General features: G+C 51.7%; 1 protein-coding gene across 1 annotated transcript in view; it reads right to left on the minus strand.

Annotated features, from left to right (window-relative positions):
• Positions 1–27,662, minus strand: part of ZAN (zonadhesin) — a 57,980-nt gene that overhangs the window by 27,591 nt on the left and 2,727 nt on the right. The window contains exons 2-15 of the mRNA XM_081887334.1: positions 24,661–24,713; positions 22,611–22,757; positions 19,025–19,278; positions 16,932–17,016; positions 15,633–15,779; positions 14,654–14,815; positions 14,398–14,498; positions 12,350–12,422; positions 12,077–12,223; positions 10,137–10,405; positions 8,141–8,225; positions 5,428–7,797; positions 2,702–2,949; positions 1,254–1,434 (exon numbers count right to left, since the gene is read on the minus strand). Coding sequence (XP_081743460.1) covers positions 1,254–1,434; positions 2,702–2,949; positions 5,428–7,797; positions 8,141–8,225; positions 10,137–10,405; positions 12,077–12,223; positions 12,350–12,422; positions 14,398–14,498; positions 14,654–14,815; positions 15,633–15,779; positions 16,932–17,016; positions 19,025–19,278; positions 22,611–22,757; positions 24,661–24,713 — 4,322 coding nt within the window. The remainder of the gene's footprint in view (positions 1–1,253; positions 1,435–2,701; positions 2,950–5,427; positions 7,798–8,140; positions 8,226–10,136; positions 10,406–12,076; positions 12,224–12,349; positions 12,423–14,397; positions 14,499–14,653; positions 14,816–15,632; positions 15,780–16,931; positions 17,017–19,024; positions 19,279–22,610; positions 22,758–24,660; positions 24,714–27,662) is intronic.

Consider the following 27,662-nt stretch of genomic DNA (forward strand, 5'->3'; position numbering starts at 1 on the left):
GTTTCCGAGCACAATTCAAAGTGTTAGTGCTGATCTTTAAAGCCCTAAACGGCCTCAAAGGCCCAGTAGACCTGAAGGAGCGTCTCCACCCCCATCATTCTGCCCGGACACTGAGGTCCAGCTCCAAGGGCCTTCCGGCAGTTCCCTCCCTGCGAGAAGCTAAGTTACAGGGAACCAGGCAGAGGGCCTTATTGGTGGTGGCACCTGCCCTGTGGAACACCCTCCCACCAGATGTGAAGGAAATAAGCAGCTATCCTATCTTTAAAAGACATCTGAAGGCAGCCCTGTTTAGGGAAGTTTTTAATATATAATGCTGTATTGTTTTTAACACTTGATTGGGAGCCGCCCAGAGTGGCTGGGGAAACTCAGCCAGATGGGCGGGATATAAATAATAAATTATTATTATTATTATTATTATTATTATTATTATTATTATTATTATGCCAATCATGGCTTCCCCCAAAGGATTCTGGGAGCTGTGCTTGGTTAGGCGCTACGACTCTGGGGTTGAAGCACTCATCTCGCTTTATTGGCCAAGGGAGCCGGCGTACAGCTTCTGGGTCATGTGGCCAGCAGGACTAAGCCGCTTCTGGCGAACTAGAGCAGCGCACGGAAGCGCCGTTTCCCTTCCCGCCGGAGTGGTACCTATTTATCTACTTGCACTTTGAGGTGCTTTTGAACTGCTAGGTTGGCAGGAGCAGGGACCGAGCAACAGGAGCTCACCCCATCGCGGGGATTCGAACCGCCGACCTTCTGATCGGCAAGCCCTAGGCTCTGTGGTTTAACCCACAGCGCCAAAAGTTTTCCCACCTCTTTTCTGAGAGTTCAAAATAAAATATTGGGGGGGGGGTGTCGTTCCTGGACTATGTATCCAGGGGCTCCAGGTCTCTGACTTGTGTTTACAGTGCCATTCCCACTGGCCACACACCAGCAGGGCTACATGATGCTAGCGCAGCTGAGGACGATGGGAGTTGTAGTCCAAAGCATCTGGAGGGCACCAGGTTGAGGAAGCCTGCTCTTGTTGGAGATGGTGCAGGTCAAAGCAGGGACTTTCTCTGCACAATGCTGACGAATTGTGGACATAGCTGTCGGCGTCTCCCTTTCTTAAAGGGAAATTCCCTTATTCCGAATAGGATTCCTCGCAAGAAAAGGGAACAGTTGACAGCTGTGATTGTGGAACCCCTTCCCTGGTCCCGCTCACATCCTGGGGGTCCGTTCCCCCCCCAACCGCCCACCCCATCCATTCTGCTCACCACAGAGGCCGCAGAGCTGGCCAAAGTAGGTCTCCGGGACGGAGACTTCCGCGTGGTGGTTCCCGTCAAAGCGCACCCAGAGGCCGAAGTCCGCCTGGACCAGGACGAAGGTGCCGCTCAGGCGCACGGACACCCGTCCAGCGGCCAGGGACACTGGCAAAGTAACACGCTGGTCGTCCACCTGCATTGGAGAGAGAGAGAGGCTGAGAGGAGCCATCGCAGTGGCATAGCGGGCAGACGGTGGTTAGAGTCCGGATATTGAGGGTGGGAAGTGAGAGCTGGACCATCAAGAAGACTGATCGCTGAAGAATGGATGCTTTTGAATTCTGGTGCTGGAGGAGACTCTTGAGAGTCCCATGGACTGCAGGAAGATCAAACCTCTCCATTCCTAAGGAAATCAGCCCTGAGTGCTCACTGGAAGGACGGATCCTGAAGCTGAGGCTCCAATGCTTTGGCCACCTCATGAGAAGAGAAGACTCCCTGGAAAAGACCCTGATGTTGGGAAAGATGGAGGGCACAAGGAGAAGGGGACGATGGAGGACGAGATGGTGGGACAGTGTTCTTGAAGGTGCCAGTATGAGTTTGACCCAACTGCGGGAGGCAGTTTTCAACAGAACATTAAAAACAATACACTGTCACACATTAAAAACTTCCCTAAACAGGGCCGCCTTCAGTTGTCTTTTAAAAGTAAAATAGATAGATAGATAGATAGATGATAGATAAACAACTACCTGACATTTAGAAGACATGTGAAGGCAGCCCTGTTCAGGGAGGTTTTTAATGTGTGTCATTTTAATGTATTTTTTAATCTTTGTTGGAAGCCACCCAGAGTGGCTGGGGAGACCCAGCCAGATGGGTGGGGTACAAATAATAAATTATTATTATTATTATTATTATTATTATTATTATTATTATTATTATTACTACAACTACTACAACAACAGCAATTTTATTATTTATACCTTGCTACTCTGGGTGGTTCCCAACAGAGGACTAAAAACAGAATAAAACTTCAAACATTAAAAGCTTCCCCAAACAGGGCTGCCTTCAGATGTCTTCTAAAAGTCGGATAGTTGTTTATTGACTTGACATCTGGTGGGAGGGAGTTCCACAGGGCGGGTGCCACCACCGAGAAGGCCCTCTGCCTGGTTCCCTGCAACCTCACTTCTCACAGGGAGGGAAACGCCAGAAGGGCCTCGGAGCTGGACCTCAGTGTCCAGGCTGAACGATGGGGGTGGAGACGCTCCTTCAGGTCTACTGGGCCTTTGAGGCCGTTTAGGGCTTTCAAGGTCAGCACCAGCACTTTGAATTGTGCTCGGAAACACACTGGGAGCCAGTGTAGGTCTTTCAGGACCGGTGTTATATGAATCCTGAAACTGGTTGGCCACTGTGGGCTGGATGGGACCCCTTTGGCCAGTGACATTCCTAACGTGGCGGAGGGGACTCACCGTGACTCTGCGCCCCTTGAGCAGCCCGATCCGCGTCCCATAGACCTCCACGCTGACGGACTTGACGTACGAGACCTGCTTGTTGTTGCCTCGGTGCTCGTTCGTGGCCTCTACCCTGAAGTTGGGCAGCCCCGAGGTGGCATTGCAGGGAGCGGAAAGCAGGTAGGTGCATGTGCCCATGAAGTCGAAGCGGCGGCCATCGTAGGTGGCGTAGTGGGGGTCTCCGGAGATGGTGCAGGTTTCCTGATCTGTGGGGCGGGAAGGGGCGGAATCAGGGCCGGTGGATAAGGGGGTCTCACCACCCCAATGACACCCGCAAGTCTTGTGGGCAGGGTTGCCCACACGCCAATCACCCGATGTCATCGCAGTGAGGCCAGGAGACAACCTGGAAGGGTTTTCCCTTAGAAATCCATTTGCTTGCAGCTTGCAAGCGGTGCCAGTCCTACCTGTACCTGTTTTGCACCCACATCCCGCAAGACAAGGGGGCAGCGGACCCCTGACCGTTAGGTCCAGTCGCGGCCGACTCTGGGGTTGCGGCGCTCATCTCGCTTTAATGGCCGAGGGAGCCGGCATACAGCTTCCGGGTCATGTGGCCAGCAGGACTAAGCCACTTCTGGCGAACCAGAGCAGCGCACGGAAACACCGTTTACCTTCCCGCCGGAGCGGCACCTATTTATCTACTCGTACTGGTGTGCTTTCGAACTGCTAGGTTGGCAGGAGCAGGGACCGAGCAACGGAAGCTCACCCTGTCGCAGGGATTCGAACCGCCGACCTTCCGATAGGCAAGCCCTAGGCTCTGTGGTTTAACCCACAGCGCCGCCTGCGTCCCATGTTGGTCTGCCATAGTCGAAACAAATAAAACAATTCCTTCCAGTACCACCTTAGAGACCAACTAAGTTTGTTGTTGGTATGAGCTTTCGTGTGCATGCACACTTCTTCAGATACACACGGAAGTTCATACCAATAACAAACTTAGTTAGTCTCTAAGGTGCTACTCGAAGGAATTGTTTTTTTATTTTGTTAAGAAAAGGTAAAGGGACCCCTGACCGTTAGGTCCAGTTGTGACGGACTCTGGGGTGTGGTGCTCATCTCGCTTTACTGGCCGAGGGAGCCGGCATACAGCTTCCGGGTCATGTGGCCAGCAGGACTAAGCCACTTCTGGTGAACCAGAGCAGCGCACGGAAACGCCGTTTACCTTCCCACTGGAGGGGTACCTATTTATCTACTTGCACTTTGGTGTGCTTTCAAACTGCTAGGTGGGCAGGAGCAGGGACTGAACAACGGGAGCTCACCCCTTCATTGCGGGGATTCGAACCGCCGACCTTCTGATTGGCAAGTCCTAGGCTCTGTGGTTTAACCCAAAGCACCACCCGCGTCCCTATAGCCAACTTGCTTAAGTCTAATTAATGCATGAAGGGGTTAATACCATAGAGTAGCGAGCTGTCCTGCCAGGCTTAGCTAGGTCACTCCCCCTCATCGTAAGAGGAAGCCGTACCAACCGCTCTGAGCCCGGCTTTGGCTGGGGAAGGTGGGAAATAAATATTATTATTATTATTATTATTATTACTACTACTACTACTACTACTATTATTAGTTCTCCTATCCTTCAAATTATTTAGAAACTTTTGCCACTTTGGAACTGTCCTTCATTCATTCATTCACTTTTAAATTGTATACCATCTTTCTATTTTTCCCTCCCCGTTCCCCTCTTTCTTTTTCCTTTTTCCTTTCTCCTCCTGCGATGAGGCTGTATTTTAATATTTTAATGTTTCAATATTTTAATTGTTGCATTGTAATCTTGTTTTTAAGTTGTATTCATTCTACTTGTTTTTATAATTGCTTGTTAGCCACCCTGACCCCAGCCTTGGCTGGGGTATAAATACTACTACTACTACTACTACTACTAATAATAATAATACCCACGGCGGTTTGCACCCTAAGTTTTGCTGCCTGTGTTTTATTGCTGCCGTATGGGCAAGCACACGAACCTGACCTTTGAAAAGTTTGTAAGTAAACTTGGTCTTTTTCTATGCAAAAGGAAGTGAGAAACTTTGGAAGCAACTTAGAAGGGGGTATTTTCAAGGTCTAACTGCCTATATTTCCACACTTTACTTTGTTGCGTGTTCTGTGATTGCAAATCTCATACATTGCTTAATTTATGAATATATCTTAAGCTGCCCCGAGTTCATTGATTAGTAAGTAGGGTAGAAACAGTCCAAACAACTAAATGAATTAATTTCTTCTACGACAGAGGAAATGTACCTCCCTGAATAAGCCCAGAGGCCCCATAATTATTATTCTCTAAAGAAACCAGGAGTCTTGGCTCACTTTTCTAATACCTTCTCCTCCTTTTGAAGCTACGTGTTGGAAGATTCAGGACAGGCAGAATAAAATGTTTTGCGCAGCACATAGATGACCTGCGGAACTCCCTGCCACATGAGGCAGAGAGGGCCACGAACTTAGATGGCTTTAAAAGAGGATTTGATATTGATGGCTACCAGCCAGGGTGGCAAAGCTCTGCCACCAGGTTCAGAGCCAGCGATGCCAGTTGTGGGGTCTTGGGTTCAGATCCGGCTTGTGGGGTTCGCTATGGGGCACCTGGCTGGCTAATTTGATCTCCCTTCTTTCCTCTGCCTCCCCACCACAAAGGCGGCTGCTGCTGCTGCACAGAAACTGTTTAGCCCCTTCCTCCCCCCTGCAGTTAGGGGGCCCCGAAAGGTATTCACCTGCAGGCGGCACAGGGGGTTTTGCCGTGGTTGTTGTAGTAGTGGAGACCGAAGGGGTGGAGGTCCACGTTTCCGGGGTGGTTGTGGGGCTGGGCCCAGTGGTGGTTGTGGGGCTGGGTCCACTGGTGGTTGTGGGGCTGGGTCCACTGGTGGTGGTTATGGGGCTGGCCCCGGTGGTGGTTGTGGGGCTGGGTCCACTGGTGGTGGTTGTGGGGCTGGTCCCAGTGGTGGTTGTGGGGCTGGGTCCACTGGTGGTGGTTGTGGGGCTGGTCCCAGTGGTAGTTGTGGGGCTGGTCCCATTGGTGGTTGGGGGGCTGGTCCCGGTGGTGGTTGTGGGGCTTGGTCCACTGGTGGTGGTTATGGGGCTGGCCCCGGTGGTGGTTGTGGGGCTGGGTCCACTGGTGGTGGTTGTGGGGCTGGTCCCAGTGGTGGTTGTGGGGCTGGGTCCACTGGTGGTTGTGGGGCTGGTCCCAGTGGTAGTTGTGGGGCTGGTCCCATTGGTGGGTGGGGGGCTGGTCCCGGTGGTGGTTGTGGGGCTGGGTCCACTGGTGGTGGTTATGGGGCTGGCCCCAGTGGTGGTTGAGGGGCTGGGTCCACTGGTGGTGGTTGTGGGGCTGGTCCCAGTGGTGGTTGTGGGGCTGGGTCCACTGGTGGTTGTGGGGCTGGTCCCAGTGGTAGTTGTGGGGCTGGTCCCATTGGTGGTTGTGGGGCTGGTCCCGGTGGTGGTTGTGGGGCTTGGTCCACTGGTGGTGGTTATGGGGCTGGCCCCAGTGGTGGTTGTGGGGCTGGGTCCACTGGTGGTGGTGGTGGGGCTGGTCCCAGTGGTGATTGTGGGGCTGGGTCCACTGGTGGTTGTGGGGCTGGTCCCAGTGGTAGTTGTGGGGCTGGTCCCGTTGGTGGTTGTGGGGCTGGCCCCTGTGGTAGTTGTGGGGCTTGGTCCACTGGTGGTGGTTGTGAGGCTGCTCCCACTGGTGGTTGTGGGGCTGGCCCCGGGGGTAGTTGTAGGGCTGGTTCCCGTGGTCGTTGTGGGGCTGGGTCCACTGGTGGGTGTGGGGCTGGTCCCGGTTGTGGTTGTGGGGCTGGGTCCACTGGTGGTGGTTATGGGGCTGGCCCCAGTGGTAGTTGTGGGGTTGGTCACGTTGGTGGTTGTGGGGCTGGCCCCAGTGGAGGTTGTGGGGCTTGGTCCACTGGTGGTGGTTATGGGGCTGGCCCCAGTGGTAGTTGTGGGGTTGGTCACATTGGTGGTTGTGGGGCTGGCCCCAGTGGTAGTTGTGGGGCTGGGTCCATTGGTGGTTGTGGGGCTGGGTCCACTGGTGGTGGTTATGGGGCTGGCCCCGGTGGTAGTTGTGGGGTTGGTCACGTTGGTGGTTGTGGGGCTGGCCCCGGTGGTAGTTGTGGGGCTGGGTCCACTCGCGGTGGTTGTGGGGCTGGCCCCAGTCGTGGTTGTGGGGCTGGGTCCACTGGTGGTTGTGGGGCTGGTCCCGTTGGTGGTTGTGGGGCTTGGTCCACTGGTGGTTGTGGGGCTGGTTCCGCTGGTGGTTATGGGGCTGGGTCCACTGGTGGTAGTTGTGGGGCTGGTCCCATTGGTGGTTGTGGGGCTGGGTCCATTGGTAGTTGTAGGGCTGGTTCCCGTGGTCGTTGTGGGGCTGGGTCCACTGGTGGGTGTGGGGATGGCCCCGGTGGTAGTTGTGGGGCTGGTCCCGTTGGTGGTTGTGGGGCTGGCCCCGGTGGTAGTTGTGAGGCTTGGTCCACTGGTGGTGGTTGTGGGGCTGGCCCCGGTGGTAGTTGTGGGGCTTGGTCCACTGGTGGTTGTGGGGCTGGGCTCAGTGGTGGTTATGGGGCTGGTCCCAGTGGTGGTTGTGGTTGTGGCCCCAGTGGTAGTTGTGGGGCCAGTCCCAGTGGTGGTAGTGGGGCTGGGTCCACTGGTGGTTGTGGGGTTAGTGACAGTTGTGGTTGTGGGGCTGGTCCCGGTGGTAGTTGTAGGGCTTGGTCCACTGGTGGGTGTGGGGCTGATTACAGTTGTGGTTGTGGGGCTGGGTCCACTGGTGGTTATGGGGCTGGCCCCGGTGGTAGTTGTGGGGCTGGTCCCGTTGGTGGTTGTGGGGCTGGCCCCGGTGGTAGTTGTGGGGCTGGTCCCGTTGGTGGTTGTGGGGCTGGCCCCGGTGGTAGTTGTGGGGCTGGGTCCACTGGTGGTGGTTGTGGGGCTGGTCCCGGTGGTAGTTGTAGGGCTTGGTCCACTGGTGGTTATGGGGCTTGGTCCACTGGTGGTGGTTGTGGGTCTGGCCCCGGTGGTTGTTATGGGTCCGGGTCTGCCTGTGGTGGTCGATGTGGCGGCAGTGGAGGTCGGTGGGGGAATTGTGGTCCCAGAATCTTCAAGGAAGAGAGAAAACAGGGTCCATAATGAGTGGGGTATTTATGGGATTTTGGGGATACCTGAGGCTTCTCCCCCATATCATTTTTTCAGGCTCCATTCACACCTTCCTTTAAAGCGCCATGACCCCCCTTCAGCCCCGCCTTCCCCCAGGGAACCCTGGGAATTGTAGTGCGCTACGGTTGCTGAGAGTCCCCCTGCCGACGCTACAATTCCCAAAGCGCTTTAGCGATCCCTCCCTCTTCCCGGGGAATTCTGGCAAATACGGCTCTGCGGAAAGAGCAAGGGGGTTCTTGGGGGCGTCCGCTTGTCCCCCCATCACCCCGCCCCACGCGGCCTCACCTGCGCACGCCCCCTTGCGTATGGAAATGTTGTCCAGCGCCACGTCCATATAGGGGTTGCTGCCCCGGACCACCTCGAAAACGACCTGCGCCAAAGCAAAGGGGTCAGTCGAGGGCCAGAAAACAGCTTTGCCTGCACCTGAATCCCGCTGTCTAACGCAGCCACCACCATGAGGACTAGCGCCCTGCTTTGCTTCTTTTTTAAAAAAATTCTTTTTATTGAGTTCTTTACTACATAAAACATAAAAACATTGAGAAACAAAACATAGAAAAATACAAACGGAAAAAACGAAGACAACACACATAGCAAATCAACAAACAAATCAACTCTAAAACACTAATTGACTTCCCTCCATCTCGGTTTGGGCTATACAAACACAAAATACCTCTCTGCAGTTTGATTTGGCTAAATCTGTACGTCGCAGGTTTTATATTTCACCTACGGTGATTTTAATATTTCCTAGATTTGCTTCAATGTATGTTGTAAATTTGTTCCAGTCATTAATAAATTTTATACTTTTTGGATGTCTGATTTTGTAGTAGCTGTTCTACTACAAAGGAATTTCAGAAATAGACTGGAAAGAGAAGCTGCTGAATTGCAACTTATCACCAAACTTAAAACCATGGAGAGACCTGGTCTGAACAAAGACATTGGATTCTTATCTCATTACACATGACAAAGCCATTTTTCACCTTCTCACCCCTTGCTTTTCCCTGTAAGACCTATTGCAGTCGTTAAGAGTCGTCAACAGGCTCATCACAGCTATCTGCCAATCACCCATTCCCACCACCCTTCTGAGTAATACCCCTCCCCACCTTCTCACTATATAGAAGGGTCTGGAAACTTCTGTTTCAGTGTATTTGAAGAAGTGTGCATGCACACGAAAGCTCATACCAAGGACTAACTTAGTTGGTCTTTAAGGTGCTACTGGAAGGAATTTGTTTATTTTGATTTTCTGTGTCATCTTTGCTAATTCTATATACTCGAATAATTTAATTTGCCATTCTCTAACGCTTGGGATGTTACGAGTTTTCCAGATTTGCGCTAGCAGTATCCTGGCGGCTACCGTTGCGTACTGGAATAATGTTTGATCTTTTTTTATCTCCTCTCCAATCATTCCCAAGAGAAAAGCTTCGGGCTTTTTGGGAAAGGTGTATTTCAATTTTTTTTTTTTATTCATCATCAATAAGTCCCCAAGACCTTTTCACTTCTTCACAGGTCCACCACAGCTACCCTCTTTAGTTTTGCATTTCCAGCATGTTTTGCCTCCTGTCTTGTACATTGTTTTCCAATTTCTCAGGTGTGAAATTGGCATCCTGCTTTGCTTCAAGGAGAGAACCGTAGTTCGGCGGCAGAGCTTTGTGCAAAGAAGGGTCCCAGGTTGGCACCTCCTGGCCGGGCTGTGACAACTTTTCCATTACGGCTGTTTGCCAAACTATATCATACCGGTGATCGCTATTCATTAATTGCAAAGTTCTCCAAGATCCGCCTATACCCATTATCAGCTGCTGTTATGTAAATGTCTTATTAATTCCTTATTTCTTAAGTGGTCCATATCTGCAATATATATCAGTTAAGTCAGGTTAAAGCTGGGTTTATACTCCTTTGGTTAAACCGCTTTGAAGTTTTCTTGTTTCACAATCAAGCGGTATATACCGTTTTTTTTGCTCTATAAGACTCACTTTTCCCCTCCCAAAAAGTAAGGGGAAATGCGTGTGCGTCTTATGGAGTGAATGCAGGCTGCGCAGCTATCCCAGAAGCCAGAACAGCAAGAGGGATTGCTGCTTTCACTGCGCAGCGATCCCTCTTGCTGTTCTGGCTTCTGGGATTCAGAATATTTTTTCCCTTGTTTTCCTCCTCCAAAAACTAGGTGCATCTTGTGGTCTCGTGCGTCTTATAGAGCGAAAAATACGGTAAATCTTGCGAAACAAACTTTTTGAGACCAGGTCGCTCTGCCTTCCCTCTTTCCTCCCGTCCCTGCCCCCCTCCCACTCACCTTGCTGGGTTGGGGTCCCCCGTAGGGCACCGTCACAGACCCCAAGAGCCAGGCGGGTCTTTGGATCCCGGTCCGGCTCCAGAGGAGGGTGCTGGGTCCCCACGGCCCGTGCGCCAGAACCCGGAGCTGGGTGTCGACTTCCACGATGCCGTACATGTAGTAGTAGAATTCCACGCAGGCGTCGGTGTCCGTGCAAAAGCCCCGGCTGGACAGGCGCGTGGCCTGGCCAGGCTTCGTGCAACCAGCTTCTACGTAGATGTAGTGGCCCTCTGTGAAAAGAGAAGGGGGGCAAGGGGGCAGCCCCATGCCCCAATCACTCTCTTGACCATCGAGCCTGTTGCAGGAATTTATGTATAGGTTGGGGGGTGGGTTGCCCCTCCAGAAGATATCATGCACATGCAGCCCACTACCAAAACCAGCACAATCGTGTTTGTGCCTTTTGTGATTTGTCCCCACAAAACACTTCATCACAGTTTCTTCCTATCTATTCAAAGGGCCTTTGCTGCACGATACCAAATGTAAGAATTCACTGATCAATGGATCTCTGTACTGGCTCACTGGGAAAACTTCAGAAATTCCTATAGACCTGTGAGCTCAGCTCCTCAGCAGCCCCTCTGCCTGAGTGATAACCCCTGGCATCCTGATACCTGAGTGCCAGGCAGGTAGCCATTCCAGAAATAACAAACCCAGATGAAGACAAAAGGTTGTGATGGATTTGGCTGGGAAACAGGGAAATGTGAATATCTCTTTTGTTCCACTTGATGGGTGTTTGGTGGAGGGCAAGGGGAACCATGGGGCAGGGTCCAGGATGCTCAGATTACGGCCACCAGACCTCCCCTTTCATGATGTAACCGTGATGTATGAGTGATGTAGTTTGGGGGGGTGTAGCCATGGGGATTAGCCGCTAATAAAAGTTTGGGGGCTCTTTTGTTTGGGGCTTCCATCTTGTTCCACCTGGTGGCAGGTGGGAGTCTTCAATCAAGACCAAGCCGACTGGCTGCTGTTTTGCTCTGGTATTCCTGGCTGGTGTCCTTGCTTTTTGTCCAAGGGAGCCCTCAAATTTCTCCGTTAACAAGCCCAGGGGCAAAACCCACATCCACCAAGTCATATAGGGGAGCTGGGCTTGTTCAGCCTTGAGAAGAGGAGACCGAGAGGGGACAGAACGGCCGTCTTTAAATATCTGAAAAGGGTATCACATGGAAGATGGAGAGAGCTTGTTCCCTGGGTAAACTTTCTGACGGTAAGAGCTGTTTGGCAGTGGAATTTAAGCAGAGGAATATGGGCTCGTACTCGGAACCAGAGGAGTCTCAGTCTGCACCTGATCCTTTGCTCCAGGCAGCATCTGAAGCTAGTCTGGGGCCTGATGCTGAAGAGCCCCAGTCTGCCCAGGTTCCCCTGCAACAAGCACCAGCTGGGCCGAGTCAGGGGCCGGAGCCTGCCCTGGCTCCAGATGCAGGGATGACCTCGTTGCCTTCAGCTGGGCCATCACTTACAGCTGCTCCACTACCGGTTGGGTCAGGGGAGGCTGAGGCGGCCTCTGGGTCTAGGAACCCACCAACATCTCCCAAGCTGCAGAGATTCAGGTCTGGGAGAAGGAGAGACCTGAGTACTCGCAGGAGGAATGCTCGCCTTCGGGCGAGACAGGGAGGTGAGTCACCGGGGGATCAGGACCGCCCCCAACAGCGATAAAAGGCTGCTGGACCCCGCCCCAGGTTGCGGGAGCAATGTTGCTGTTTGCCGGAACCTGCCTGTGATCTTGAGCCTGACCTCGCCTGGTTTCCTGCCTCGTGTCCTGTCGGACTGACACCTCATGGAACCCTTGGATTCGGGACCGGACCTGGACCGCGTTGCTCGGGTTACCCCCGGGCCCAGCACAACGTGGGGCATGTGATGAGGACTTCCTGGGCCCAGCCCACCCCTCACCCTCCTTAGCTCCTTACTGCCGTCAGGATAGTCGCCTGGAGGCCCCGTCTCTTCTGTCGGCGTGTGCCCCTTTGCCCACGTCCAGTTCGCCTCGTTGTTGTTGGGCTGCAGCCAGCCGCAGAACGGGTCCGCTGCGTCGTTGAAGTTGCACTCGGCGAAAGTCTCTGAGGGCGAGGAGCACGTGGGGTGAGCGACCCCCAGTTCGCCTCTTCCGCCTGCCCGCCCAACTCTCTCACCCTCCCCACATCCGCCTCCCCTCCTTGCCTAGAGAGGACCGGGGCGGATTTTACCTTCACAGGGCGAGATCCTCACGCTGTCCACCGCAACGCCAGGCTTCCCTGCGTAGGTGCCTTCGATGATGAACTAGGAGAGGGAGGACCAAGGGTGACCACCAGAGAAGCCCACAGCCAGCCCCTCCATGCCACATTCAGGTTTTCCTGGTTTGACCCACAGAACGTTTAAAGCAGTGTTTTGCCAGGGTCAGTCTAGATGATGCCCTGAGTTCCTCTCAGTTCTCAGGGTCCTGTGCCCAGGGAGAGCTAGAATCTTGTGGAGGTTGCTGAGCTATTTCTTCCCTTGGGAGGTGATAGACTCTCCTCCACTGGAGGTTGTTAAGCAGAGGTAATAATAATAATAATAATAATAATAATAATAATAATAATAATAACACTAAAATACAATAACCTATTAAACATTAAAAGCTTCCCTAAACAGGGCTGCCTTCAGATGTCTTCTTAAAGTCTGGTGGTGGTTCTTCTCTTTGACATCTGGTGGGAGGGTGTTCCACAGGGCGGGCGCCACTACCGAGAAGGCCCTCTGCCTGGTTCCCTGTAACCTCACTGCCAGAAGGCCCTCGGAGCTGGACCTCAGTGTCCAGGTAGAACGATGGGGGTGGAGACGCTCCTTCAGGTCTACTGGGCCTTTGAGGCCGTTTAGGGCTTTCAAGGTCAGCACCAACACTTTGAATTGTGCTCGGAAACGTACTGGGAGCCAGTGCAGGTCTTTCAAGACGGTGTTATATGGTCTCGGCAGCCGCTCCCAGTCCCCAGTCTAGCTTGGATGGCCATATGCATTGGATGATTCAGCTGAGATTCCTGCATTGCTGGATGACCCTTGGGGTACCCCTTCCAACTGCACAATTCTAGAATTCTATGAGGACCTTAGCTGGCCATTCACATGTCCTCCTGAGCACCCCCAAAGAGTGAGCCAAGTTGCCAGAGCTGCAACTAAGCGCCTGACCACATTGCCCTCTTCATTCCCCCAGGGAAACCTGCTCTCTACTGCTGAATCGGAACAAATGCCAGCCGGGTTTTCCATGGATTGTTGTTTGTTCCTATTCAGCGCTAAAGAGCTGTTTTACCTTGGGAAAAGCTGTAGATCTCTAGACATGGGACTTCACGACCGCCAAGGTTGTAGCTTTGATCCCCGTAGGGGATAGCTGCATATTCCTGCATTGCAGGGGCTTGGAATGGATGATCCTTGGGTGTCCCTTTCAACTATAGGATTCTGTGATCTATGATGGGGACCTAAGGGTGGGTCTTATCTCCACACTGGGTGAGCAGAGCTGGAGGTAGTCTGGAAGCTGGAGACTCAGAGCCCTGCCCGCTCTGTGCTGGGTTGTGATGGCCTGGGACTCAGGATCAGACTCGGAACCAGAGGAGTCTCAGTCTGCACCGGATCCTTTGCCCAAGGCGGCAGCTGAACCAGGTCTGGAGCCTGATTCTGAAGAGCCCCAGTCTCACAGGTTCCCCTGCAACAAGCACCAGCTGGGCCGAGTCAGGGGCCGGAGCCGGGCCTGGCTCCAGATGCAGGGATGACCTCGTTGCCTCCAGCTGGGCCATCACTTACAGCTGCTCCACTTGGGTCAGGAGAGGCTGAGGCGTCCTCTGGGTCTAGGAACCCACCGACATCTCCTGAGCTGCAGAGATTCAGGTCTGAGAGAAGGAGAGACCTGAGTACTCGCAGGAGGAGTGCTCGCCTTCGGGCGAGACAGGGAGGTGAGTCAGATCAGGACCGGCCGTTACCCCGACAGAGATAAAAGACTGCTGGATCCTGCCCCAGGTTGCGGGAGCAACATTGCTGTTTGCCGGAACCTGCCTGTGATCTTGTGCCTGACCTCGCCTGGTTTCCTGCCTCGGCCCTGTCGGACTGACTCCTCGCGGAACCCTTGGATTCGGGACCGGACCTGGACCGCGTTGCTTGGGTCACCCCCGGGCCCAGCACATGGTCCGGATCAGCGACTGATGGGAAAGCAAGGTCCGTTGGAGTTTTAATGCCGTGAGCTTCTCCGTCTCATGCTCAGGTTGTTAATACATGCCGAGAAAACCACCCTCCTCACCTGGATGTTCTCGGATCTTCCTGAGTAGACGGCTCTTCCCGGTTTCCAGTCGGGTCCATGTTCCCCCGCGAGACTCAGCAAGGCGGGCCCCAGGTCACCCCCTGTTCCGCACGGAAATGGGAAGAGAAACAGGTGCCTCCGTTAGCCAGGCCCTCACTTTCCTCCTCTGGGAAGCAGGGGAAGGAATGTGGCAGGATCCCACTCCTGCCACCAACAGCACCCTTTCCCCGGGCCCGACGGGTGTCTGGAAACTTGCCTGGTTGTGCTGCGTACACCCTCAGCCGTGTGTCGTTGGAGACGCCGTGCAAGGTATAGTAGAAGCTGAGGGAGAGGCAGGCTCCCAGGGACTGGTAGAGGGGGCTCTTCAGGAGGGCCGTGCCGCTGCCGCCCACAGAATCGAGCAACATGTAGAGGCCAACTGCAAGAGCGATATTTGGAGAAAGTCAGGGTCTGCTCTAACGGGAAGAAACGCGCCAGAGGGGTTTGAAAAAAGCAGGCCGTCATCCTCTGGGGAGGCTCATCTGAATATGGGACTGCATCGGTTCCCGCCTGCAATTATTTGTCAATTTATATATCTATTTATGGGGGGCGCGGGTGGCGCTGTGGGTTAAACCACAGAGCCTAGGACTTGCCGATCGGAAGGTCGGCGGTTCGAATCCCGTGAGCTCCTGTTGCTGGGTCCCTGCTCCTTCCAACCTAGCAGTTCGAAAGCACGTCAAAGTGCAAGTAGATACCGGTAAATAGGTACCACTCCGGCGGGAAGGTAAACGGTGTTTCTGTGCGCTGCTCTGGTTCACCAAAAGCGGCTTAGTCCTGCTGGCCACATGACCCGGAAGCTGTACACCGGCTCCCTCGGCCAGTAAAGCGAGATGAGCGCTGCAACCCCAGAGTCGGCCGCGACTGGACCTAATGGTCAGGGGTCCCTTTACCTTGACCTATATCTATTTATTCGTCGCATTTCTTTAGCTGCGACTCTTGCATTGCAGGGGGTTGGACTAGATGACCGTGGGTGGTCCCTACGATCCCATAATTTACGTCCCGCCTTTTCCTCCCAGGAGCCCAAGGTGGCGCACGCGGCTCTCCCCACCTCCTCGTTTTGATCCTCACAAGAACCCTGCGAGGTAGTTGAGGTTAAGAGGCAGTGGTTGCGATGATAAATTACGATTAATAATAATGATGATTTGGCCTGATCCTGCTAAAGGCTCTTTGGACACTCTGACATGTTCAGGACTCACAGCCGGGTCTCGAGAAGTCATCCTCTGGCCCCACTCCGGGCAGGTCCCCGGCCCCAACCCATTGCTCCCACTGGACGTCTCCATCGGCCGGATTCTCCCATTGGCAGAGGTCGCCGTCGTCGTCAAAATCGCACCCGGTCACGCAGGCTGCAGCAGAGGAAGAAGACGACAAGTCTCTCTCGCACCCCTTTGCAGTGGGAATTATAGTGCCTGCTTTGAGAGGTAGGCAGCTAAACGGGATGTAAAGAGAAGACTTCACGGAAGGATAATGTTTTAGGTTTGGAGGGGTCCGTCTGCATGATGGCCAGAGCCCCTTCCAGTTCTTGGTATCTTCTACCAAGGAAGGGCTTAAGTGATCTTGTGGGGTGGGGGGTGTTCAGAGGGCAAAGAGGATGGCAGTGGGCTGGTCCTGTTGTTCTGGGGGTGCCTCCTGCCCATTCGGGTGCAAGAGTCCTCAGACCTTGGCCTTTGGAGTCCTACCCTGACGATAATAATAATAATAATAAGTTTTTAATATTTAATGCTATATTGTTTTTAACATTCGATTGGGAATTGCCCAGAGTGGCTGCGGAAACTCAGCCAGATGGGTGGGGTATAAATAAATTATTATTATTATTATTATTTATACCCCATCCATCTGGCTGGCTTTCCCCTGCTGCTCTGGACAGCTCCCAACAGAATATTTAAAACACAATAAAATGTCAAACATTAAAACCTTCCCTAAACAGGGCTGCCTTCAGGTGTCTTCTAAAAGTCAGATAGTTGTTTATTTCCTTGACATCTGATGGGAGGGCGTTCCACAGGGCGGGCACCACCACCAAAAAGGTCCTCTGCCTGGTTCTCTGCGACCTCGCTTCTTGCAGGGAGGGAACTGCCAGAAGGCCCTCTGTGCTGGACCTCAGTGTCCGGGCTGAACGATGGGGGTGGAGACACTCCTTCAGGTCTACTGGGCTTTTGAGGCCGTTTAGGGTTTTCAAGCTCAGCACCAACACTTTGAATTGTGCTTGGAAACATACTGGGAGCCAATGGAGGTATTTCAGGACCGGTGTTATGTGGTCCTGGCGGCCACTGGTCTAGCTGCCGCATTCTGGATTAGTTGTAGTTTCCAGGTCACCTTCAAAGGTGAGCGCATTGAAGTCCAAGCGGGAGATAACCAGAGCATGCACCACTCTGGCGAGACAGTCTGCGGGCAGGGAGGGTCTCAGCAACCTCAGGAACCAGCACCCGCTTGCCGCAATAATAACAGCAAAAATCCCATATTCTTCCAGGGGGGAGGAGGCCTAGAACAGGGCTGCTTACGTGCACAAGGCCCAATCCTGACGGAGATGCTGTCCAGAGCGATGGTGATTTCTTCGGTCTTGACCTGGGTGGCAGCGAAAACAACCTGGGTGGGCAGAGAGAGAGAGAATGAAAAGTGGAATGGGGTTCCCCTGGAAGGTGGTGGACTTCCATTCCCAGGAGCAGAGGTGAGATGGTCAAGTATTCTGTAGCTGTGAGCCCTGCATTGAAGGGGGGTGGATTAGATGACCCTTGGGGGTCCCTTTCCAAGTCCATAATTCAATGGTTCCTGTGCATTTTCTCAAAGCGGTAGTTTGCACGACAAAGCGAAGCTCCGTGAGGGCCCTCAGGATCGGCGGAGCTCCCTGGGGGCGAAAGGAGCAATTCACCCTTCTGCTGGATCTCTCAGTGGTCTTTGACACCATCGACCATAACATCCTTCTGGACCGTCTAGAGGGGCTGGGAGCTGGGGGCACTGTCATACAGTGGTTCCGCTCCTTCCTCCTGGGCCGTGTCCAGAAAGTGGGGGGGGGGGATGAGTGTTCAGACCCCTGGGCTCTCACTTGTGGGGTGCCTCATGGTTCCGTCCTCTCCCCCATGCTTTTCAACATCTACATGCAGCCACTGGGAGAGATCATCCGGGGGTTTGGGCTGGGTGTCCATCAATATGCGGATGATACCCAGCTCTACCTCTCTTTCAAATCAGAACCAGTGAAGGCGGTGAAGGTCCTGTGTGAGTGTCTGGAGGTGGTTGGAGGATGGATGGTGGCTAACAGATTGAGGTCGAATCCTGACAAGACAGAAGGACTGTTTTGGGGGGACAGGAGGTGGGCAGGTGTGGAGGACTCCCTGGTCCTGAATGGGGCAACTGTGCCCCTGAAGGACCAGGTGCGCAGCCTGGGAGTCATTCTGGACTCATAGCTGTCCATGGAGGCGCAGGTCAGTTCTGTGTCCAGGGCAGCTGTCTACCAGCTCCATCTGGTACGCAGGATGAGACCCTCCCTGCCCGCAAACTGCCCACTGAGGTCCAGCTCCAAGGGCCTTCTGGCGGTTCCCTCGCTGCGAGAAGTGAGGTTACAGGGAACCAGGCAGAGGGCCTTCTCAGTGGTGTCCACCCGCCCTGTGGAACGCCCTCCCACCAGATTAAAGAGAAAAATAACTATCCAATTTTTAGAAGACATCTAAAGGCAGACCAGTTTAGGGAAGCTTTTAATGTTTAATAGGTTATTGTATTTTAGTGTTTTGTTGGAAGCCGCCCAGAGTGGCTGGGGAAACCCAGCCAGATGGGTGGGGTATGAATAATAAATTATGATTATGATTATGATTATGATTATTATTCCAGTTAGCAGAAGCTTTGCAAGAGCTGAGCTGCAACCACAAATCCGAGCTCAAGGCACGTGCTCAGTCTCTCCACTCGTGCCTGAACTGAGCTCCAAGAAAACTGGCCATAGATTGCACGTTTAAAAATAAATAAAACAAGGTTTGTAAGAAACCGATGAGGTTCCTACAACGGACGTTTACACCGAGCTCAGCTCTTCCGCATCTTAAGGTAAACTTGGCAAGGTCTGCTACGCTACATCGGATCAGTGCTCTTTTATTGCTAACGGGAATTTATTATTTCATTATGTTTATTTTACATCATAAAACGTACACAACGTTTGCTCGTGGGAAACAAACAAAGCGGTTTACAGAAAGCCATAAAATTATCAGGAAGAACAGTTTAAAAATCAACCTCTCGAGGTATTCCAAACATTATTTTAAAAACCGGTCGTGGTTAAATGGAATAGAGTTTTTACCTATCTTTTTAAGGCTTGCCTAAATAAGAAAAAAAAAAGTTTTTAGCAGGTGCTGAAAAGGCTTTGCAAGGAACTGGAATGGGAGATTGGGGGTGAAAATGAGAGGAAAAAATCCACCTTCCATTTTTAGAATTGCAAATATGGGAGAACCCAGCGAGGAGCCTGAATTGTTTATTTCTTCATTAAATTGTCCTTTTCCATTTCAAGTGAGCTTAGTGGCTGAGTGGGAGGATTCGAACCCTGGTCCTCCCAGGTCTCGGCCCAGCGCTCTACACCACCCACACTGAAACGTCTCTCGAAAGCAGCGACACCGCTTACCTTGAAGGGGCGTTGCGATGGATTCTCGATAGTCACAGCTCCCAGCAGCCAAGACGAACTTTGCATCCCTCTCCGTGTCCACAGGGTGGAGGAGTTCCCCGAAGGATACTGAACTTTCACCGCCAGCTGGCCCTTGCTGTCTAGGCTGTACAGGTAGTAGAGGAACTCGACGCAGGTCTCTGGCGCGGCCGGGTCCAGATCCGGGCTCTGCAACAGCACGGATGCTCCTTCCTCCGGGTAGACATAATGGCCTCCTGGAACGGGGTGAGAAGTCGCTCGTTTCATGCGGGGACAGCATGATGTGCATATACCTGCTCTGGAGGGCAGGATCCGAACCGACGGATTCAAATGAGTAGGAAACAGATCCAAAGGCCTTCTCGGTGGTGGCGCCCGCCCTGTGGAATGCCCTCCCACCAGATGTCAAATAGAAAAACAACTACTAGGCTTTTAGAAGACATCTGAAGGCAGCCCTGTTTAGGGAAGCTTTTAATGTTTTATAGACTATTGTATTTTAATATTCTGTTGGACGCCGCCCAGAGTGGCTGGGGAAACCCAGCCTGATGGGTGGAGTATAAATAATAAATTATTATTCCACAGAGCGGGCGTTCCACAGGGAGGGCGCCACCACCGAGAAGGCCCTGTGCCTGGTTCCCTGTAACTTGGCTTCTCGCAGGGAGGGAACTGCCAGAAGGCCCTCGGATGGGGCTTGAGGATGGGGGTGGAGACGCTGTTCAGAGCAATAAAAACATAAAACTGGACAATAAAAACCATACAGATGTTATAAACAGGCCTCCATTAACCATTAACTGTTCAATACAGATAGAATAAAGTACGGTGCAAAGTTAAACTATGGAAATTGCCCGGCAGGAGGCAGGGGTGGCCACCAATCTTGATTAAAAGAGGATTAGACAAATTGGTGGTGGAGGAGAAGGCTCTCAATGTCTATAAGCCATGATGCTCTGTATCAGAGGCTGCATATCTGAGGACCAGCTGCCAGGACTCACAGAGTGCCGCGTTACCCTCAGGTCCTGTTTGTGAGTGTAATAAACGAGAATCTACCCTTATTCCCTTATGGGGGACACAAGAGCCCTTACAGAGTCCTTTGCAGGTTCTCTTTGGTCCCGATCCAGTAGCACCCTTTTTATTTCCTTAAGATCTTAATCATACATTGCTGGAAGGAAGATTTCATCATCTCTGCCCTGAACTTTCCATTATATTGATCCTGAGTTCCAGGGTTATGAAAGGAGGAAAACCTCTGTCCAGTCCCTCCACACTCCCCGATACAATTTCCTAAGAACATGAGAAGAACCTGATTTGACCCCTCTAGTCCAGCGTCCTGTTCTCACAGTGGCCAACCAGATGCCTCAATAGGGAAACCCGCAGGCAGGATTCGAACACAAGAGACCCTCTCCCCTCCTGTGGTTTGAAGCAAGTGGGATTCAGATTTTATCCTTCTCCTGGGGGCAGTTCTGCAGCCTCCAGCCTCAAAGCAGGCCAGGCCTTCTTCTGGAGCACAGGGACTTTGGAAAGATATCCTCCACCAGGGCAGGGCCTTCTCAGTGATGGCTCCAACCTGGTGGAATGCTCTGTCCCAGGAGACCAGGGCCCTGCAGGATTTAACTTCCTTCCGCAGGGCCTGTAAGACAGAGCTATTCTGCCTGGCCTTTAATTTGAACCTGGCCTGATCTTTTATTCCCCTTCCTTCCCCTCCCCTCCCCTCCCCTCCCCTTTTTGTGAAGATTGCCCGCTCTGTTCTGGTTCTCCCCTGGACTCGCTGGCCCAAGTGGGACTAATTTAGCCAGCTAGCCCTGCTGATCGTCTAATGTTTATTGGATGGATTTCCCCCCTAAATTGATTTTTGATTTTGTTGTTATTTACGCTTTATATCGCATTTTATGCTTTTTTTTATAGCATCAATTAAGTGTTTTAAATTTGTTGTTAGCCGCCCTGAGCCCGGGTTCCAGAACTGGGAAGGGCGGGGTATAAATAAATAAATAAAAAATTATTATTACTCTGTTATAAGAAAAAAACTGCTCCTTTGCCCCTTATGGGGTACCCAAGAGCCCGTATAGAGTCCTTATATAGGTTCCCTATCGGTAGGAGAAAATAACAGAGGCCAACCAGAGAATATTGAGAAGCAAAGTGGCTAGTAAGCCTGGGAGGGGGGGAGAGGAACCCAGAACATTGGTGTGAAAGCTCTGATATAGACTTTTGAAACTGCCTCCTCCGTAGCTCAAGACCACCCCCCAAAACATCATGCATACATCACAGAAAGAGGTGGTCCCCAGCAGAAATTTGGGTGTATTGCTTCTCTCCTGTCTGCCAGGATACCTCTTCATGCCTTATCAATTGCCTTTTCTGGGTAGCCTGGCCATTCCTTGGAGATGGCAAATACTTAGTTCCTGATATTGATAGTGTGCTCAGCTTAACAGATATTTGCCAGGCTGTATTTGAAAAGGGTTTTCCCAGTAGTGATGTATGGAAGTGAGAGCTGGACCATAAAGAAGGCTGATCGCCGAAGAATGGATGCTTTTGAATTCTGGTGCTGGAGGAAACTCTGGAGAGTCCCATGGACTGCAAGAAGATCAAACCTCTCCATTCTGAAGGGAATCAGCCCTGAGTGCTCACTGGAAGGACAGATCCTGAAGCTGAGGCTCCAATACTTTGGCATCCCCATGAGAAGAGAAGACTCCCTGGGAAAGACCCTGATTTTGGGAAAGATGGAGGGCGCAAAGAGAAGGGGACGACAGAGGACGAGATGGGTGGCTAGTGTCTTCGAAGCTACAAACATGAGTCTGACCAAACTGCGGGAGGCAGTAGAAGACAGGAGTGCCTGGCGTGCTCTGGTCCAGGGGGTCACGAAGAGGCGGACACGACTAAACGACTAAACAACAACAACAACAAATTTGAAAAGGGAGGTGTAAGCCCCAAAGACAACTAGAAAGCTTTCCTCATTTCCTTCCTCCTTGCAGAGAAAGAGTCGAGGTCAATTTGGGAGAGTCAAAATAGCTTCAGGATTGTTCTCCTGTACTAGGACCCACGTACCTACGGGACCGCCTCTCCTGGTATGCCCCGCGGAGGACCTTAAGGTCCACAAATGACAACACCTTGGAGGTCTCAGGTCTCAAGGTGGTTAGGTTGGTCTCAACTAGGGCCAGGGCCTTTTCAGCACTGGCCCCGACTTGGTGGAACGCTCTGTCCCAAGAGACCAGGGCCCTGCGGGACTTGACATCTTTCCACAGGGCCTGCAAGACAGAGCTGTTCTGCCTGGCCTTCGGTTTGGACTCAGTCTGACCCTTAAGTCTCAATCCTCTTATGGTTTGGATCTATGGGCTACTTTTAAAATGAGGCTGCATTTTAAATTGCATTTTAACCTGTATTTTCAATTGGTCCCCCCCACATTGTTTTTATTGTGATTTTATTGGTGTTAGCTACGATGAGCCCGGCTCTGGCCGGGGAATAAATAAAATTTATTATTATTATTATTATTAGAGACACGTGGTTTATATATTTATGTACGTGTTTGCCTTGTACATTTATGAACCTTTGATTTATATATTTGAGACCTTAAATTCTGATAACATACTCCGTTCGGGGACCCCTCCTGGCGGTCCAGGGCTCTCCCCGGGCTTCTTCCCCTCTCCTCGGATCCAGTCCCCGCTGTCATCCTTAGGCTGGGTCCAGTCACAGAACGGGCTGCCGGCGTCATCGAAGTCGCAGCTGGCGAGGGCGGCTGAGTGGAAAGAGAGGAGGCAAGCATAAGGGGCGGCAGCAGCTGCAGGATCCGCACAGGCAATAAAGGCCAGACTTCTGCACGACTCCTGCGCTGCACGGGGCTGGACTAGATGGCCTTTGGGGTGTCCCTTCCAATCCCACGGTTGCGAAGGTTCATCACAGGCTGTCTGTCCCGGGAGTCTGGGGTGGGGAATGGCGTTGGCAGGGGCATGCAAGCGATGGGGACGCTCTGCACATGCTCAAGAACAGTTTGGCAGAGTGTGGGCCACGTACATTGCTTGCATGGGGATTCCCAGCTTTAGTGGATCCCATCCCAGAGGATAAATCAACATGGCGCTGATTAGCCAAAAGATTCCCAAAATGCTAACGCCATTGGCAACTTCGCCCAGAAAAGTCCTCATTTGCAGCTAGTGGGGTCCAAACTTTTTTCAAAGAGGGCCATATTTGATGAAGTGAGGGGCCTTGGGGGCCGGCCAAAGTTGTTGACCTTTTTTTAGGATTGAAGTTTGCTATGTAGGAATAGGATCCAAACTGCAGCAGTCTGATTGGTCCTAGAACAATAGGATTCAGAATGCAGCAATCTGATTGGTCCTAGAACAATAGGGTCCAGAATGCAGCAGTCTGATTGGTCCTAGAACAATAGGATTCAGAATGCAGCAGTCTGATTGGTCCTAGAACAATAGGGTCCAGAATGCAGCAGTCTGATTGGTCCTAGAACAATAGGGTCCAGAATGAAGCAGTCTGATTGGCCCTAGAACAATAGGATCCAGAATGCAGCAGTCTGATTGGTCCTAGAACAATAGGATGCAGAATGCAGCAGTCTGATTGGCCCTAGAACAATAGGATCCAAACTGCAGCAGTCTGATTGGTCCTAGAACAATAGGGTCCAGAATGCAGCAGTCTGATTGGCCCTAGAACAATAGGATCCAGAATGCAGCAGTCTGATTGGTCCTAGAACAATAGGGTCCAGAATGCAGCAGTCTGATTGGTCCTAGAACAATAGGATCCAGAATGCAGCAGTCTGATTGGTCCTAGAACAATAGGGTCCAGAATGCAGCAGTCTGATTGGCCCTAGAACAATAGGATTCAGAATGCAGCAGTCTGATTGGTCCTAGAACAATAGGGTCCAGAATGCAGCAGTCTGATTGGTCCTAGAACAATAGGGTCCAGAATGAAGCAGTCTGATTGGCCCTAGAACAATAGGATCCAAACTGCAGCAGTCTGATTGGTCCTAGAACATTCAGATCCAGGATGATTGGTCCGCAGGAGCTGCCCAGGTGGAAGTGGATCTGCAACCTGATTGGCCTACAGGAGAATCCCGGAACTAGCCAATCACATGGGGCCCATTGTGTAAATAATGTATATAAAGCAGACATTTTGGGGGAACTTCCATTCCTCACTACTATGAGCTGAATAAAGAGCATGAAATCCACACTCGACTCCAAGTATACAGTGGTACCTCGGGTTACATACGCTTCAGGTTACATATGCTTCAGGTTACAGACTCCGCTAACCCAGAAATAGTACCTTGGGTTAAGAACTTTGCTTCAAGATGAGAACAGAAATCGCATGGTGGCAGTGCAGCAGCAGCGGGAGGCCGCATTAGCTAAAGTGGTGCTTCAGGTTAAGAACAGTTTCAGGTTAAGTACGGACCTCCGGAACGAATTACCGTAAGTACTTAACCCAAGGTACCACTGTATTTCAAAGTTGTTGACCTTTTTTTAGGGTTGAAGTTGCTGAGGTCTTAGTATTTTACCCCAGGAAATAAACTGCCACAGGGGCCAGATTAGGCCCCCGAAACGGACTTTGGACATGCCTGAGCTTTATATGAGAGTTATATGAGAGAGGGCAGGGCAAGGGAGCCTTCTAGACTCTCCCAGGGAGCAGTTGACGTCACTTACATTTTGCTGTGAAAGGCTTTGGTGGTAGCTCAGCCCCAAGGAACTGATTTGCCCTGAAACAGAGGAACAAAGAGTTAAAAGGGTAATAACTCCATAAGCCTTAAATGCTTCTCAGGTCCCTTCCACAAAAGCAGCATGAATGTCAACCCAGCGGGCTGCAGCTGCGGAAAAGGAGAATTACACACCAGGGATAATTAGGGGAGGAACTGAAAATAAAATTGCTGATATCCTGTGTGCCGTTCTTTTAAGGTAAAGGTAAAGGGACCCCTGACCATTAGGTCCAGTTGTGACCGACTCTGGGGTTGCTGCGCTCATCTCGCTTTACTGGCCGAGGGAGCCGGCATACAGCCTCTGGGTCATGTGGCCAGCAGGTCTAAGCCGTTTCTGGCAAACCAGAGCAGTGCATGGAAACGCCGTTTACCTTCCCGCCAGAGTGGTACCTATTTATCTACTTGCACTTTGACGTGCTTTCGAACTGCTAGGTTGGCAGGAGCAGGACCGAGGAATGGGAGCTCACCCCGTTGCGGGGATTCGAACCGCCGACCTTCTGATCGACAAGTCCTCGGCTCTGTGGTTTAACCCACAGCGCCACCCGCATCCCGCCTCATATAGCCTTATATAGGGTGGGGTAGAGCTGGGGAAAGGGTTTAGAAAACGGCAACCAAAATGATGGAGGGGGATCCAGTGACTGCTGCTATGAAGAAAGGCTTCAGTCTTTGGGGCTGTTTAGTTTAGAGAACAGCCAGGTAAGAGGCAACGCGATCGTTGCTCACAAAACGATGCACAGCACGGAGGAAATGGATAGAGCAAAAGGTTTTCTCCCTTTCGTCTGACATCCAAAACTCACAGACATCCAGTAATGTGGGAAGACTCAGGCAGCTGAAACGAAGTCCTTTTCTAGTACTGCATAGTTCTAGATATCCATTCTGAAGGAAATCAGCCCTGAGTGCTCACTGGAAGGACAGATCCTGAAGCTGAGGCTCCAAGACTTTGGCCACCTCATGAGAAGAGAAGACTCCCTGGAAAAGACCCTGATGTTGGGAAAGATGGAGGGCACAAGGAGAAGGGGACGACGGAGGATGAGATGGTGGGACAGTGTTCTCGAAGCTACCAGCATGAGTTTGACCAAACTGCAGGAGGCAGTGGAAGACAGGAGGGCCTGGCGTGCTCTGGTCCAGAGGGACACGAAGAGTCGGGCACAACTAAACGACTAAACAAAAAAAAGTTCTAGATACAGGTAGGTAGCTGTGTTGGTCTGCCATAGTCGAAACAAAATAAAAATATTCCTTCCAGTACCACTTTAGAGACCAACTAAGTTTGTTATTGGTATGAGCTTTCGTGTGCATGCACGTTTCTTCAGATACACACAAAAGTTCGTACCAATAAGAAATTTAGTTGGTCTCTAAGGTGCTACTGGAAGGATTTTTTTAAATTTTGATACTAAAAGGTAAAGGGATCCCTGGCCGCTAGGTCCAATCGCGGATGACTCTGGGGTTGTGGCGCTCATCTTGCTTTATTGGCTGAGGGAGCCAGCGCACAGCTTCCGGGTCATGTGGCCAGCATGACTAAGCCGCTTCTCACGAACCAGAGCAGTGCACGGAACGCCGTTTACCTTCCCACCGAAGCGGTACCTATTTATCTACTTGCACTTTGACGTGTTTTCGAACCGCTAGGTGGGCAGGAGCAGGGACCGAGCAACGGGAGCTCACCCCGTCGCGGGGATTCTAACTGCCAATCTTCCGATCGGCAAGTCCTAGGCTCTGTGGTTTAAGCCACCCGCATCATTACTTAGCACACTGGTCTCAAGAAGCCTCCTTCTCACCTGGTGACCCTGACTCTCCACCTGGGCGTTGGCTTTGCTCAAAGTTCAAGGTGGGAGCAAACCAAAGGTCACTGTGAGGATAATACTCTACAGGCTCAGAACAGCCCAGTTAGACTAAGACATAGGAATAAAGTTCAAGGGCCTTCACGGTGGTGGCACCCGCCCTGTGGAACGCCCTCCCACCAGATGTCAAAGAGAACAACAACTACCAGACTTTTAGAAGACATCTGAAGGCAGCCCTGTTTTAATGTTTGAGGTATTACAGTATTTTAATATTTTGTTGGAAGCCGCCCAGAGTGGCTGGGGAAACCCAGCCAGATGGGTGGGGTATACATAATAAATTATTATTATTATTATTATTATTATTATTATTATTATTATTAAACGGCAGAGTGATAAATACCAGAAAGTAATGGGCTGAGGTACAGTAAGTGCGGAGGGTGAGGAAGACTCGGTTAAGCGAAGAAGGTTTGCAGGAGCATAGAGGCTGGGGGCCAGGGCTTTGGGCTTCTCCAGGAATAAAATAAAGAACTCTGCTTGGTGCCATAGACTTGTGACAGGGCCTTTTCGGTGTTGGTTCCGCATTTGTGGAATGCCTTCCCAGTTGAGAAGCATCTTGTCTCTCTCATTGCTCACTTTCAGGAGGAAATTTGAAACTTTCCTGTTTACCCAGATCTTTTAATGGCTGCAGGATTCTGTTCCAGGCGGCCCTGAATTCACCAGGTTCTGGGTACCCCATTTTAATATTGACAAAGTGAAAATTGTGAAGAGAAGGACAGACAAGCAGATGAAGGGTCTGGGAACCCAGCCTTGTGAGGAACGGTTGAGGGAGATGGGTATATTTAGCCTGGAGAAGAGAGGACTGAGAGGGTAGCCCCCTTCAAAAATCTAAAGGGCTGTCCCATGGAAGATGGAGCAAGCTTGTTTTCTGCTACTTCAGGGGGGGGGGGAACCTTGAACTAATGGATTCATACCAAAAGAAAGGAGATTACGACTAGACTTTCTGAGGACTAAGGGCAGTTTGACAGTGGAATGGACTCCTTCAGGACGCTGTCAACTTTCTTTCATTGGAAGTTTTCCAACAGAGGTTGGAAGTCCACCTGTCAGCTTGGATTCTTGGAGTATTCGCTGGGGGCTAATGGGAGTTGTTGCTGGAGGAGACTCTTGAGAGTCCCATGGA

The sequence above is a fragment of the Podarcis melisellensis genome, assembly GCF_964234715.1.
Source record: "Podarcis melisellensis genome assembly, chromosome: 13".
In the NCBI taxonomy this organism is placed as follows: Eukaryota; Metazoa; Chordata; class Lepidosauria; order Squamata; family Lacertidae; genus Podarcis; species Podarcis melisellensis.